Below are 16,780 nucleotides of genomic sequence, written 5' to 3' on the forward strand. Positions count from 1 at the left end.
CCCTTGAAAGAAACTTGCCAGTGACTGACCAGACCAGTAGACCAAGGACTTTTATTGTGACTTAGCCTAGAAGACACCCTGTATCATTACATCAAAGCCAACAAGTAATGAACAAACACTTGATTATACTTCCTATTCAATGGTTAAACTGTAAACTGAAGTGTTAGAATTTCCTGCACATGAAGTATGACCCTCAATGGGGGTCCTGACGTGTTCAATAACTTTGCCTACCCGCGGGACCACTTATCTCTTTATGCCCCCCGCAGGGCATTGCACTCTGTGGGTATGAATCTGTTGAGGATCCTGTGTCCCTGGGAAGTACGCCTGGCCTCAACCAGGGCCGAGGCTTTTTCAGGCCTGGAACCCAACCTGGTGGAATGAGCTCCTGGAAGAGCTGAGGGCCCTGACAGAACACTCTGGGTTCCGCAGGGCCTGTAAGGCAGAGCTCTTCCACCAGGCTTTTGGTTGAGGCTGGGATGAACACCGGGCTAATAAGATCGGGTCCTCCCCCACCCTTGTGGCACCTAGGGCCCAGTTTTACATCTGACTGACACTGCTGGGAATGAGTGAATGAGGAATTTGGGTCTAGTAATGGTTTGTTGTGCTTGACACCTTTGCTAATTTTAAATTGTGGTTATTGTATTTTATCAGTGAGATGGTAATCTTGCTCTCTTATGTTTTTATTCTGTTGTGAACCACTATGAGCTGGCTGGTCTGGGAGTTGGCGGTATAGAAATTTAATAATGTAAGTAAGTAAGTAAGTAAGTAAGTAAGTAAGTAAGTAAGTAAGTAAGTAAGATGAAAACCAAGGCATAGTTGGTTTCATGCAGCTGGCAGCCTACAAAAGGACAGAGACAAAATACATAGTGGGCAACAATACATGTAACAAGATGGCATACATCATGGAGCTGTCACCATACAGAAGCCGTTTCAAGCCGACAACTACCTGCTAGCTACGCCCAAAGCATGACTCTTAAGCAGACTTCTACTCCAATAAAGGGAAGATATAAACTCCACATGGGTGGGAGTGTTATAAAAATGATGGCATCTTAGCTACAATTGGCATTCTAACTCAAGACAAACTTCTATTTGTCCATGGGGCACAAAAATGCAGCTTGTGCTTGTGCGCACCACTCTTCCTTATCCTATCCCTTTCCCCTTTTATAGGTACACTTGGAAATTTCCTGGTTTGGGGAGCATTTGACCAAATTCCACTTTGCCATATGAAGGATCCTGAACACATTGGGATGCTTCCTCCAAAGGCTGAGAGTCCCAGTTTGTATAGAGGAAACAAACTCAATTTTTTTCAAATGCCTGCATTCAGATACCACAGAAAAACAGGAGTCTGACTGAAGGCTATCAAAACTGAATGTTCTTTAAATGTATAAGGGAATGAGAAAGGCAGAAGGACGCAAAACATGACAACAAGCTGTGCTCATGCCCATTATAGCTGCTTCTTAAATGCTGACCAAACTGTGAGAGTAACGGTGGCTGGTGGGAGCAGTAATGGTTGATGGGCTGCACTTTAAGGAGAATAAGATACTCAGGCTGCTGTGCAACTGACAACAGAGTAAACAAATCCCTAATTGTGCACGATGCTGATGCCATCCCGGCCCCCTCCCAACCTTGGCCCGACTCAGGCCCTCGGATGGGCTGCAGTAGTGCCGTGGTTACTATCAGAGGCTAGGCCGGGCCAGCTCTGTACATAATGGAAGATCCTCTCCCAACCTATAGTGTCCACGCTGGGACACCAAATGCCACCATCAGCTTTGCGGAGCCGATGGAGGGTTGCCTCATTCCCATGATGGTGGGATAGGGGCATGCCACTCTCCTGCCATTGTGCAGTGGGGTCCCGTGCCTCCAGCCCTCCCTGATGCCACTGCCACACAGCGCGGCGAGCTTTTCCAGTCCTGGTGTTGTGTGTGTGCTGCCGTGCATAATTAGTCCTGGAGAGACTAAAGATTTGGTCTGTTAAAATGTACAAATGGCAAGCTTCACTGCAGTACCAGAAACAGGAAATTACATATATACTCAGTTGTTTAAGGCCCACCAGATTAGAAACTGAAGTCTGGTGACACATGTTCTAAAGGAAGAAGTAAAGTTGCCAACAACAAGAAGGCTCAATGGGATATCAATTTTCAGGTGATATTGTTTATCTTCCTTCCATGAAAGCTTCAGTTTCTGGACATTAATAATCTATTAAAGGGGCAGGACACTTTTTCATCAAGCTGTTCATAACTCCTGGTTGCAGAGACAAGATTAGTGACTTTTGTTGTTGTTGTTAGGTGCGAAGTCGTGTCTGACCCATCGCGACCCCATGGACAATGATCCTCCAGGCCTTCCTGTCCTCTACCATTCCCCGGAGTCCATTTAAGTTTGCACTGACTGCTTCAGTGTCTCCATCCAGCCACATCATTCTCTGTCGTCCCCTTCTTCTTGTCCCTCAATCGCTCTCAGCATTAGGCTCTTCTCCAGGGAGTCCTTCCTTCTCATGAGGTGGCCAAAGTATTTGAGTTTCATCTTCAGGATCTGGCCTTCTAAGGAGCAGTCAGGGCTGATCTCCTCTAGGACTGACTGGTTTGTTTGCCTTGCAGTCCAAGGGACTCGCAAGAGTCTTCTCCAGCATCAGAGTTCAAAAGCCTCAATTCTTTGACGCTCGGCCTTCCTTATGGTCCAACTTTCGCAGCCAACATTGCAACTGGGAAGACCATAGCCTTGACTAGACGCACTTTTGTTGGCAGGGTGATGTCTCTGCTTTTTAGGATGCTGTCTAGATTTGCCATAGCTCTCCTCCCCAGGAGCAAGCGTCTTTTAATTTCTTTGCTGCAGTCCCCATCTGCAGTGATCTTGGAACCTAGGAAAATAAAATCTGTCACTGTCTCAATTTCTTCCCCATCTATTTGCCAGGAATTGAGAGGGCAGGATGCCATGATCTTCGTTTTCTTGATGTTGAGTTTCAAGCCAACTTTTGCACTCTCCTCCTTCACCCGCATCAACAGGCTCTTTAGTTCCTCTTCACTTTCTGCCATTAGAGTGGTATCATCTGCATATCTGAAGTTGTTTATATTTCTCCCTGCAATCTTGATCCCAATTTGTGACTCCTCTAATCCCACCTTTCTCATGATGTGCTCCGCATACAAGTTAAATAGACAAGGTGACATTATACAGCCTTGCCGAACTCCTTTCTCAATTTTGAACCAATCAGTGATTCCATGCCCGGTTCTAACTGTTGCTTCTTGACCTGCATATAGGTTTCTCAAGAGACAAATTAGATGCTCTGGTATTCCCATCTCTTTAAGAACTTGCCACAATTTGTTGTGCTCCACACAATCAAAGGCTTTAGCATAGTCAATGAAGCAGAAGTAGACATTCTTCTGGTACTCCCTAGCTTTCTCCATGATCCAGTGTATGATGACAATTTGATCTCTAGTTCCTCTGCCTCTTTGAAATCCTGCCTGTACTTCTGGAAGTTCTCGGTCCACATATTGTTGGAGCCTAGCTTGTAGGATTTTGAGCATAACTTTGCTAGCATGAGAAATGAGTGCAATGGTGCGGTAGTTTGAACATTCTTTGGCATTGCCCTTCTTTGGGATTGGAATGTAAACTGACCTTTTCCAATCCTGTGGCCATTGTTGAGTTTTCCAAATTTGCTGGCATATTGAGTGTAGCACTTTTACTGTATCATCTTTTAAGATTTTGTTAGTGACTATATTGTGGCAACTATTATATTATCATTATTATATCTATATGTTTTCTCAAAAGTTTAGTCTGACAAGTTTTATTAGTTTATTTATTAGTCAGTCCTGTAACAATGAAAGTGAATGTAGTTATCCAGAAATAGGAGCCTTCCTTGTTAAAGGGCTAGACATGCTATTATGTTCAGCAAACTGAACCAACCTTTCTCCACATTTTTTACTATTGAGAAACCCTTGAAACATTCTTCACGTTTCAAGAAACCCCAGAAGTGCTGTGACTGTGTAGAATATGGTTGGGAAGCATTGCTGTGTACATGCCCACCCGGGGCCCCTCCCTTTCCCATCACTGGCCACATGGGGGCGCAGGTCAACATGACCACATCTGTACACCGCCCGTGGCGCCGCAGGCGGCGCCACGGACTAAATAAAGCGCTAAGCAGTGGTGGGGAGGATTTAGGGCGGGCTGTGTCCGGGATAAAAACTCGGAGGAGAGAATCAGGAGCCGCGAAGCAGCTCCTGATTCGCTCCTCCGAGTGTCAATCCTGGACCAAGGAGGCAATGGGGAGGCGCGCAAAGCGCGCCTCCCCATTGCCTCCTTGGCCACCATTGCCTCCACTTCGATGCGGGGAGAGGAGCAGGGCCGCCGCATTGAAGACGCGGCGGTCCTGCTCCTTTCCACCCACAGACCGGCCCAACTCTGACTTCTCCCGGCCACTGGAGCCGCTCCAGCGGCCGGGAGAAGCCTGCTAACTCCCTACCTTCGGCCGACCCTCGCCGCGCACTTCGCCACCCCCACAGACTTCCTTCGGCCAGCGGCTTCATGCAGCGAGAGGCGCTTTGCGCCTCTCGCCGCGTCAGTCCGCCGCCAAGGGAGCCCCCGGCAGTCGCGTGGAGCGCGCCTGCCGGGGGCTCCCTCTCCGGCGGCCTGATGCAGTGAGAGGCGCGAAGCGCCTCTTGCCGCGTCAGGCCACTGCCCGAGGGAGCCCCCGACAGTCGCACATCGCGCGGCTGCCGGAGCTCCCTGCCCAGCGGTCTGACGCGGCGAGAGGCGCTTCGCGACGACAAAAATGGCCCGATGACAAAATGGCCCCACGCTGCCGGCTCAAAAAGAAAAACCGCTGCACGATCCACTCCTCTCCTTCAAGCTGCCGCCGCCGACCAACACTTCCGAGGAGCCTTCACACGGTGAGTTCGCCCCCACTACGCTGCCCCAGCAGCCCGGTCCATCCCCGTCTTCTGCCTGCCTACCTGCCCAACACAGACAACCCTGCAGGAGCCTTTGCGGGTTGGGGGGGGGGTCCCGATATGCCTGCTAGCGCCCATTTCATTTTAAGGTGAAATGGGCTTTAAATCTAGTATGGTTATATTACCCAATAAATGTTTAACATGACCATATACAGTCATATCATATTTACATTTTTAAAAAATAAATTAAAAATTAAATAACTCCCACCCATTCAGAAAACCTTTCCAGGGTCGTCAAGAAATACCAGGCTTTCATTTCATGATACCCTGGTTGAAAAAGCCTGACCTATACTTTGTTTGTTGTGACAGAACAAGCATAACTAAGGTTTGACTAAGGTTAACAACTGAATCCATTCATACTTTTTATGAAGAAGAAGAGTTAGTTTTTATATCCTGTTTTACAATTGCCTTCCCTTCCTCTCCCCACAACAGATACCTTGTAAGGTAGGTGGGGCTGAAAGAGCTCTAGATAGGATTGCTCTGTGAGAAGAGCTCCTAACAGGGCTATGACAAGCCCAAGGTCATCCAAGCTGGTTGCATGCAGAGGAGCAGGGAATCAAACCTGGCTCACCAGATCAGTAGCCACTGGTATTAACCACGACACCATGCTATCTGGGCCAGCAATGCAACTGGTATAATTTAGAATGCTGATATGAAATAAATACATGGACAGAATATTTTCCAATGAAAATGAACCCCAAAAATAATGAACAACTGATGAATCCAGACATATAAAACACAATTGATTGTACAAAATCTGAAAATTTCTGCTTCTTAGTTTTCCCACTGCAGACATATTGAAATATTATAAATGAATTACAGCTTTTGGGCTCTTAGCATTTCACAGTCTTTTTCTTGAAGCTTTGAAATCCCAAATAATTGTGTGAAGGTTCTGATGTGTAGATGGAGAGACTCTCTGAATTGCTTTCACTGCCACTGATTTTATTTATTTGCAGATAAACAGTAGTAACTCAGAGGAACTAGAAGAAACGTTATTTATTTTAAACATTTATTAGCTACCTTTCTTCGTTACAATGCTCAAAGCCGCTTACAGAACATATAAAACACTGTACACATACACACACACATATTAACTTAAAAACCATTATTTAAAATCACAATTCAGGACTGCTAATAACCTTAAACCAAATGCACTTCCAAATAAAACTGTCTTGAACTGCCTCCTGAAGATTAAAAGTGAGACAGCCGGGCTGGAGAGACTGTCCCATAGCAGTAGGGCCGTCCATGAAAGGGCCATCTCTTGTGTGCCTGCTAAACAAGCTTCTTTGATTGACAAGTCAGTCAAGAGGGCCTTGTCCTGTGATAATAATTTCCAGTAAGGAACATATGGGAAAAGAAAGTCTTTTCGATGTCCCAGACCCAAGCCACTTTACGATTTTAAATATCAAACCAACACCTTAAATTGGGCTCAGGGGTGGATCAGTAGCCAATATAATTGCTGTAGTATTGGGGTCACACGCTCCTCACAGTAGGCTCTGACCAGCAGCCTTGTCACAGTCGAGCTCTAGCTGCAGCCCTCCAAACACTCCTCACTGCCCTGCAATAGCCCAGTCTCAATGTAATTAAGGGATGGACCACTGTGGCTAGATCTGATGATACTAAAATAGTTTTGGGAAAAATCACTGCAAAACAGAAAATGGAAACTTGAGAGAAAATGTTGTTGCGGGTACTGCCACCCCCTTCCCCTTGTCCCCTGCTCTGGCCTGAATGTCACACTGTAACAAAACTCATATGGAAACAGCTGTGGATGGGTACTGAGGTTGTTCTTTTGCCTTCTATCTATGCCAGGACATGATCAACGTGAACAACAGGTGATACCACACGAGGGAGGGACAATTCCCTGGTACAGAAGAAGGAGGGGCTCTAGGTTCAAATCAGAATGCTACAATGTTTTATTCAGGCAACATAACTTATATTTTAGAATGGAGGAAACCTATCTATGCCAAAACAAAGGGGAGTAGAATGTAGAGTAAAATAAAGCTCCTTGATCCTACATAGAATTAAAAACAACCCTCCTCCCTCAGCCTGTAAAACATGATTCTGGGATGATCAAAAACAATTTATTATACTTAAAAAAGGGGGGGGGGTGATCCAATTTGTCCTTCTAGAATGCAATCTGAACATACCAAGCTCGCCCGCAGCTTTAATGTCGATGTTGTCGTAGCCACTGCCTATCCGTACAATGACTCGTAAGGCCTTGAATTTCTCTAGGTCTTCTCGGGTGAGAGTGATAGTATGGTACATCATGGCTCCAACGGCTTCATTTAAAACCTAGCGCACACACAAAGAGAAGGAAATCATAGACATTAGTGAAGCAGATGGATATGTTCCGGCAGCAGCTGCTGCAGTCCACTGATGAGTCACACGTCAGCATCTAGCAAGGCACATAGAGTCCAACCTGCTAGAGTGCTTGGAGAGTCCCAGTAACGCAGAGAGCCCCCAAAGAAGCCCAGTGGATATTGCTAATCTCTCAATATAGATGTGTAGGAGACTTCACTCTCCAGCACTAATATTCATTTTTGGTCAAGGCTTGCATACTGGTAAAGAATGGATGCAAAAGCAGCAGTGTCCAAAATGAAGCACAAGCATTTGCTTGCACTTTTGGGGAAAAAAACACAAACAAATGCTTTGCCCCTGCATTCCTCTGATGTTTTTTCAGTTCTAAATTCTGAATTATCTGAGTGTGCTGTATATTCATGAAGTTTCATGCTAATCACCGGAGTAGCATTAATAGTGCTTGGCTATACACAGACACTTTCTCTTTTCTTTCTTTTTTAAAATTGCTGGACACTGTCTAGAAGGCAGAGCAGGAAAAGATGTATGGATTTCAAGGTATTTGCTTTGTTTCTGAGCCACAACCCAGCTGAAAGTTTTTGGGTGCGTTGACAACTTAAGTAGCCACCTAACACTCATGATGCTAAAGTCTTTATCTAAATAATACTGTCCACTATTTGACCCTCTCTTTCCACCTGCTAATTTACATTCATTATGGGTCATCACTCTCAAATCCCTGATGATGCCGGCTAATAGGGCTTCTCCAGCCCCCTCCACTTTTGCAGCAGTAATCTAAGAGCAAATCTACATGTTACCTGGGAGATACACGACCAGCTGTCCCAGTTCTTTTCAGATTTCAAATGCAGCCATGGGAGTTGCAGTGTTATGTGTGACAGAAGTCCTTTCCTCCCATACCAATCTCCAACAGAAATGTGACCTCCCCTCCCCAGAAACTACTATCAGTTAAAACATGTCAAGAGGATTCCTCTTATGTACAGGGCATGGCCGAATGCCTCCTGATTTCAGAAGCCTTTACCAAGAGTTTGTTTCCTCCATACAAGCTGGAATGCTAAACTATGGCTGAATTCCTTAGCAGTTGTGGAGAAGAGACAAATCCACGTGTTACACAGGCCTGCATTTTGGCAGCACAGCAAAAACGATTTTTTAAAATTACATCTAAACACAGCCAGCGGTGCCGCGGGCGCCGCGGACTAAATAAATGGGTAAGGGGTTCTGGGGCGGCATGTGTCCGTGATGAGGAAGGGTCTGGATTGGACCCTTCCTCTGGACAGACAATCGGAGGGACCGATTGGTCCCTCTGATTCCCAGCCCCAGCAACTGTGAGCCACGCGCAGCGCGGCTCGCAGTTGCTCCCGGTCTGATGCGGCGAGAGGCGCTTTGCGCCTCTCGCCACGTCAGGCCGCCATGCGGAGCGCGGCTGCCGGGGACTCCCTGCCCGGCGGCCTGACGCGGTGAGAGGCGCTTTGGTATTTTGTATGTTAAAACTTTTTAATATGTAACAAAAATTGCCCTCTGCTTCCAAAACTTATCTCTATTTTGCAAATTATTTACTTGTATCCTCTGGTAATATGTTAATTTAGTTAATAAAGCTATATTCAAAAACAATTAAACCAATCTACTTTTTCTTTGGGGGGGAGGACTGTGCTATCTTCCAATATTTCACAATAACTATTTTAGTAGCAAAGTTACAAGCAAAGTTAAACAAACTCCATAGCTGAAGAAATTACAACTCCTTTTACATATTTTAATAAGGCTAATTTAGGACACAGAAGTATGTTACTATACAACTAATGAACCGAATCACATATTTGCCAAAATATATCAATTTTTCGGTACACTCTAAACACAATATACACAATGCAAAGCGCACCTCCAAAATAGATCTGATATTTTTATATATGGCCACTACTGTATCTTACTATTATTTTACTCCTGTAAAAGTACTTTACACAAATGTTCTCTCAATTCACTAAGATTATTTTGGAAGTAATGTATCCTTGAGATCCATTTTCATTTCATTGGTTCGTAAATCTCTCCCATTTCCTTATGTCCCTTTCATACAGGATCTTTAACCCAATTTTCTGTTTCAAGGCAGATTTTCTAAAAGGTTTCTCACATCTTGATAAAACTCCATCCTCCAGCAGTTAATGCAGGTTTCCCAAAACCAGTTTTGATCCAGCTTCGTTGCACTTTATCCAATAGATGTGTTGGTGTGTGTGTGTGTTTTAAAATCTACTGCCTTCTGAAGCCAAAGCCCTTTTAAAGACAAACAGTGTCTAAATTTAACACCAGTAAGTAAATCTTAGCTATCATTTTGCTAGAAATATGATTGCTACTAATGACAGATTTTAAAGTAGTTTCTGATCCCAAACAATTATGCCTTTTCAGTACAGCAGTTGCTACATGCCTTATTTGAGTCTTCCTGACTTAGATTTAATTTCATCGTAAGTCATCATTTCACAGGTTATCATTTGCGGATTATCCATAACTTGGGAGACTGTAGTTTAGCTCAAGAGATCTGAAACCAGGAAGCTTTCAATTATGCTGAGCACAGGATGAAGGGAGAAGAAAAGGACTATGCAAACATGGGAACAAGTAAAATTCATACTTCTGATAAGCACAAATTTTCCCACACTGGCTTAGATCCAGTGGGAAAATGTGTAAAAGGCAGAGCTGACAGCTAGAAGCTTGCTGTCTATGTGTGTGTCCCCTCCCCGCCCCTACCCCCCCCAATCTTCTCCAATGGTCAGGTCAGAGGAAACTTGCAAAAAAAAAAAAAACCCTTCACAATAGTATGGAGTTCTGAAGTCATAAAATCAGGCAAAATTGTCTTCCATCTTTTTGCTTATCCAGTCACCAGTAGAACAAGGAGAAAGTGGCAATTTTACCTGATTTTTCCTCATACCGACAGTGCCTTATATGCTGCTACAGTTTTCTTGTGAGGCATTCCAGACCTCAGAAAGGATTGGGGGGGGGGGGGGGACAAAGAATCATCCATCATCATCATCATCAAATATCCAACTAGAATTCCATGCCCCATGGCTCTTAAATCTATCAAAGACACTTGCTACAGATATAGAAGAAGACAGCTTCTTACGAAAGTACAGATTGCTTGAGCCTCTTCCATAAATTCTCAGTCACTTTTCATTGCTTATAGTCCTGTTTATTCCGTGTTTCGTTGCAAATCTCCTGCTATGAACCATCTACATTTGGACCACTGTATTAAAATAACTTATAATCCAAGATTAACGGTTCTCAGATCTGAGCAACCAAATGATTCTATTTTAATGAATGAATTAGAACTCCTCCCCTGCTCTTTCGCCAGCACTTGCCATGCACTGAACAGTCCTGCTGCAAAACCTTTAAGGAATCCTACGTATGCCACATGAAGGCTTCAGTCTCCTTATATCATGAAAAAGAATATAGTGGGGCCTTTATCAGCAAGACTTTAAAAACACGTTTAAGAAAAATTCTGCTTTGTCAGTATCTCTTGCACTGTCCTACAAAACCAGGCATTAGACAGCAATGGATTCCAGAGAGCTACTACATAAAAAGCCCCAAGCCAAGTTCTAAGCCAAGGGGCAGAAGAGTACGTCTGGAAAACAAAGAAAATTCCTTCTCTATAGACACCAAATGAACAGAAGAACAAAGCAGTTTTTGGTGTTCATAAAGAAAGAGACCAGTGTCAAACGAAGCCTGGATGCTTGTTCAAATGAGAACTACCATGGTGTATAATCACGGTTAGAATGTTGGATTCGGTTTGGGGAGACCCGGATTCAGATCCTCACTCTACCTTGGTAGCTGGCTGAGTTACTGTGATGGACAGCTTCTAGTTCTGCTCTGCATGAGTCATGGCTAATCCCTGCTTCACTGCTGTGTATGCAATCAGGAGTTTCCAACTAATGGGAGGCTATGGATTTGTTAGGGAGAAGGTGAGTGTGGGAAAACAGACAACAGAAGAAAAATTCCTCAGATGGGGCTGAGATATAGATAGAACGAGGTAATTAGGACTCTGATGCCGAAAGAGAGACAGGATTATGTTAGGTGTCCTGTGATAAGCAGTTGAGCTACAGGTAAAGGTATCCCCTTTGCAAGCACTGAGTCATGTCTGACCCTTGGGGTGACGCCCTCCAGCGTTTTCATGGCAGACTCAATACGAGGTGGTTTGCCAGTACCTTCCCCAGTCATTACCGTTTTAACCCCCAGCAAGCTGGGTATTCATTTACTGACCTCAGAAGGATGGTCAACCTTGAGCCGGCTGCTGGGATCGAACTCCCAACCTCATGGACATAGCTTCAGACAGCATTTCTGCTGCTTGCCACTCTGTGCCACAAGAGGATACCTCACAGAAAATGTGAGGGGACTGAAGGAAAAAACTGAGGCACAAAGTAATACTGTTTCAAGGGTCTAAATTCCTTATTTAGTGAGATATTTCAAGTGAAATCCATGCATCTATCTCTGACAGAAAGCCTGTCTCTTCTCTAACTTCTGTATGTGATACCATAATCCTTTGAAAGCAGAACCATAGAATCATAGAGTTGGAAGGCACCTCCAGAGTGATCTAGTTCAAATTCACAACTACCTGCCCACCACAGTGACCCCAATTCCATGTCCAGATGGTGTTCTCTCCAACCTCCTCCTGCCCCCGGAATCTCTGGTTAGTCTGGTCTGGAGGAAACTCACCTTTTGACCCCAAAGTGGCAATCAGCATTTCCCTGCAAGAAAGGGCGACAAGAGCAAAGCACAGACACAATCCCTTCTGTCCACCCACTTACAATCTGCCTAAGTTCACAGAAATAGCATTTCTGTGTGATGCCCATTTAGCCTCTGCTTAAAAACCTCCATGAGAGTTATTGTCACCCAGAAAGCATGTCATATGACAGATAAAAAGAAGGAAAGAACAATATAAGTCACTTTCGGTCTCTACAGGGGACAATGGTGGGGTGTGCTTAAAATAAATAAAGAAACATGTTGAAGATCAGGTATAACTGAAGTAAAGAAATAAATGTTCTTATGCAAAGTGGCGTGTTTTTCTTTCTATGCTACAATCCTTTGTATTGGAAATTAAAGTGAAAAACAATTCTATTTTGTGCTGGAAGTAACTGTAATGACTACATTAGGACTGCACTGGCTTGATGCTACAAACTCGAGTTACATTCACTGATGTGTTTCTTCTGTAAGATGTTTTTCTAGAGTGATCACAGAATCTAGAATCTATTGTATTGCTCAAGATGGGGTCCTTGCCCGTGGCCCTAAGTAGATGGCTACAATTTTGCCAATGGGCTAACAACGTAAGGCCTGATGTTCTTGATGTCTGCAGCACTTACAATGCTTTCATTATCTTTTGAGATCTTTACTGAGGGAAGAAGAGTTTGCACTGAACATAGTCGATGACTGCTCCCAGATACTGTATGGTTTGCAGTGGAATCAACTGGGGCTATTCTGGTAAATGATCATGTACTCATGACACATAACGAAATCTGAGCCCAGTGGCACCTTTAAGACCAACAAAGTTGTATTCAAGATCTAACATTTTATGTGCATGTACACTTCAAATACAGTGAAACCTATAATCCAAGCCTAGCGGTATCTGACAAAGTATGCATGTACACAAAAGCTTATACTTTGAAAAAAAAAACTCTGTTGGTGTTAAAGGTAACACTGGAAAACGTTCTGCTGCTTTAGATCGTCATGGCTACATACCTGAATCTATCATACATAAGCTAATGAATGGTCAGTTGTAGATCTTTCATGTATGAATGTGACTGGATTAGCAGATCATTAAGCAATGGGTGTATGGGGGTTCATTCGGTCTGCAAGTACACTACTATGGGAAACATTATTTATCTGAATATCTGAGCACAGAGTCTAGTCTTCAGGGCATGGCTTTGAACTGAAAATGTACAGTATTTGCTGGCATATAAGACTACTTTTCCCCCCTGAAAAACATGCCTCCAAGTGGGGGGGGTCGTCCTATACGCCGGATGCACTTCAGTTGGAATAGACATAGCTGCCCATAGTAGCCCATAGTACTGTAATGTTATGTAACAAACTCTATATTTTGAGTGGAAATGTTGGAGGTCGTCTTATACGCCCAGTCGTCTCATATGCCGGCAAATACGGTAGATCTCCAAAGGTGAAACTGAGGGAGCATCAATGTGGACCGAAGACTGGAACATGTCAATTGATTTAGAAAATCTCTCTGTAGAGCCTCTGCAACAGATTTTAGTGACTATCCTGAAAAATCTGATCTGTTGTTGGCCCTGTAATTTTGGCAGGACTTTTCCCAGGATGATATTTTGATTCACCATAAATCCTTGGCAAGGTTCTGTTGTGTGAAAGGATTGAGACCCATAACCTTTAGAGTGTCTGTCATCTGATTTCCCCCAAATGTGGTCATGGTTTCTTCTTGTCTTTAGTTTCAATGATTATTTCACTGAGATAGTCACTGAAAAGCTGCCCTTCAAGGAAGACGTAATTGCAAAGAAACACCATGGATTTCTTGTAAATGAGATCCAATCAGAAAATGAAATCCAATGGCAATTGTAGTGTCTTCTCCATGATTTAACATTGTAAATGAAGTTCATATGAAAATTTTCCCCATGACTTTGGAGCAGTGCCCAAGTGATATGCCTTACTACTTTCGAGTTTGTGAGCTTTGCCAATTTTATTATAATACTTTTCACATTTAACACATTGAATAAGGTTTGTAATTTGCAACCACTGATGAAGATTGGGAAAGTGGGATAAAATTACTTGAGATCCCATTTTGGTTGCTGTTATATTGGTCAATGGTTGCTGCTATATTGGCCAAATTACTGGAAATATTGTATATTGAGGACACTGGTTTACAATATTCTGTCCTGGAGAATACACTGCAATTCCCATTGGATTTCATTTTCTGATTTGCCCTCCAAGGAAGTCATATAGACACATTAGTCAATAAGACTTCTACCATCCAAGTTTTCAACCAGAAATGACATTAGAGTACCACTTTAGATGCTACGGTTCGCACAGAGAGCTTCATTGGGTCCTAACTACCAAATACAATTGACCTTTTTTCCCCTGCTCACAGACAGTTTCTTACTCAGATCTGGGAACGCTTTCATCATTTTCCAAAATCATATATCTTATGCCATTAGTAAGGTAGCTGCTACTTCTTATATTCACAGTGCCATTGCCTTATAAGATTGATTCAGTGCAGCTTTACTTATGTTGGGGACATTTGACTATTCCCTCTTATTTCAGTAACGCAATCTCGGAAGCCATGCTAGCCACTGGTGCATCTACTGCTGGAAACTTGAGCAAGCTAGATGCTTTTTGGGAGACACACGTTTTTTACTAGTCCCAAGTTAAAGGGTGAAAAAGCTGCCCTTTAACCACCATTTTAAAGAACTTTGGGCATGGAAAAGTAATACTCAGCTTCTTTGAGGCAGATAATGATAAGGGAAGGGAGAGAGAACCTCATCTTTGTCCCCAATACCTTTGGGAGAGACATCTGCAGAAGTTTTAGTACTCTGTACAGCAATGCAGGAAGCTCTTACAGTATGAACACATTTTATTGGCTGACTTGCTGGGTAGTTCCCCTTCTTGTCAGACTTATTTTCGGCGCTTTCCGAATCTATTAATGAATCTGTTAAGATCTGAATGCAGGAGAAATGGGGGACCATAGTGCATGCAATCTTGGGGGACCAGGAAAAGGTTTTACTAGGGCCTGGTATCCCACCCAACTGGATAGTCTGCCAGGATGGACTGGAAGGGCATAAGAGAGAGAAGAGCAGTGAAGAACACTGACTCACCTCACTAGGCCTCTTCCAGCAGGCTTTTTGTCTCTTTGTTTTTTCTCCACCCAGCTGCCCACAGATTCCTCCATCCAGTTCAAGAACAAGAAGACAATACTAACAGATATTGAGTCCCTCAAGGCTTATGATCACTGATCCCCCACCAGAGGCTTAGACCTCTCAGATACGAGGTCTCAGCTGGGCCCTCCCAAGGGGTCATGTTAGGCACAGGAGGTTTGGTGATGGGCCTTGCCCTCTCTGTCATCTGCAAGAGGCACATTGCAGCCCTAACTATCAATTTGGCTGCAGATATCAGTGTTGGTTGTCAGCACAAGGGATTAGGATGTGGAGAGCGACATAAAGGGTTAAGTTGGAAAGAGAGACAAGCAAGGAGATAGTTTCTTAAAATATACATAGAAAAGAGCAAAACAAATAACAAAAGAGGAAAAAGCAAATGAAAAGAAAGATCCTACGACCCAATCACTGTGTGGAAAAGGTTTGATCCATGAAGCTCACAAGGTCTGCGTAGTCTCTGTAGGAAACAAGGAAACAACCGAAGTGGACAACTAATTTTCATCCAGTTAGTGTTGATCAGCCTATTTCCTGCTGCCCAGGATGATGGGAAAGGGAGTATCCAGGCGTGACAGGATGTCTCTTTCATCTCAAATGAAAAAGGAAGCTGTGTAAGTAGAAACACCGCTTGGAATCCCCACCACAGTGACTGAGAGCGGCGGGGTGAGCGGCTTTCCTTCACAGAAGTTGCTCACTCAGCGCCGAACCGGGCATCTTTGTAAGCTGACTGACAGCCATTGCAGAGCCATACTTTGCTTCCTCACTGCCCACCAGATCAGATATTACGATGCTGGCAAGAAATGACGAGAAAGGAGAAAGTTGAAGAAGGATTCACATCTGGGGATGGTTGTAATCTAGTTTTGAAAGACGGATGATGAAAGAAAAATGGAATTCCCAGACAATGAATAAGAAAAGGCGGAGTAAGTGATAAAATCAAAGCCTCTGGCATCCAGAGGGCCTCATGTGACTGGGATCAGGAGGCCCTACATGCCCCAGTGGGAGTCACACTCTAAAGCACAAATTCATACTGTCTTCCAGAGAGTCACTAAGAGCAGCAATACATTAACTCTTATTATTCTGTACCAAGTGTCAACACAGAAAGAAAAAATATGATTGCTTTATATATTTTACAACAGTTATGCCTTTCTGCACACAGAAATGTTCAGGCAAATACTAGTCTTGCATGTCTTGGTTGCAGCTTTCCACGAAAGCTAGTCGGGTTATTTACTGGTGATTATTTTAAACGATGCTGCAGCAGCCTCCCAGACACAGGGATAAATCCCTAAGTCGTGAGCATTCTAAGGACAAAACCAAGCTATGACTGACAGTAAGCCTTCTAAGGATTTGCTTGTCACTCCCACCCAGGTAATTCTGATCTTGTCATTCCACCAATTCATCTCTAGGAGACTTAGAGTTCAGTTTCCTGGCTGAGCAAAAGAATCTCTTTCCACACAATATCCAGTACTGACCATTTTCCACCTGTCCTTGTCAATTCATGTTAATAGTGTTCAATTGCTTCCTCCAAAAAACCATAAGCAAAATGAAAAACAAACAATCAGGCTTCCAAGATCTAGATTTTTCACCAGAATTTGTCAGATAACAAGATCTATACGTGAAATACATATGGAGAAAAACTGGGGCTTGCAAGCCCAACAAAGTGAGCTGCAGTTA

The 16,780-nt window shown here is 43.7% G+C and overlaps 1 protein-coding gene across 8 annotated transcripts in view; it reads right to left on the bottom strand.

Moving 5' to 3' along the window:
• Positions 1-16,780, bottom strand: part of CTBP2 (C-terminal binding protein 2) — a 240,759-nt gene that overhangs the window by 24,357 nt on the left and 199,622 nt on the right. For all 8 annotated transcript variants that reach the window (XR_013233629.1, XM_077350054.1, XM_077350058.1 and 5 more), the window contains one exon: positions 7,088-7,232. Coding sequence is in view for 7 of the 8 variants with exons in the window: in XM_077350054.1 (XP_077206169.1) it covers positions 7,088-7,232 (145 nt within the window). In the remaining variant the exon portion in view is untranslated. The remainder of the gene's footprint in view (positions 1-7,087; positions 7,233-16,780) is intronic.

Source organism: Paroedura picta, chromosome 8 (assembly GCF_049243985.1).
Source record: "Paroedura picta isolate Pp20150507F chromosome 8, Ppicta_v3.0, whole genome shotgun sequence".
Taxonomy (NCBI): Eukaryota; Metazoa; Chordata; class Lepidosauria; order Squamata; family Gekkonidae; genus Paroedura; species Paroedura picta.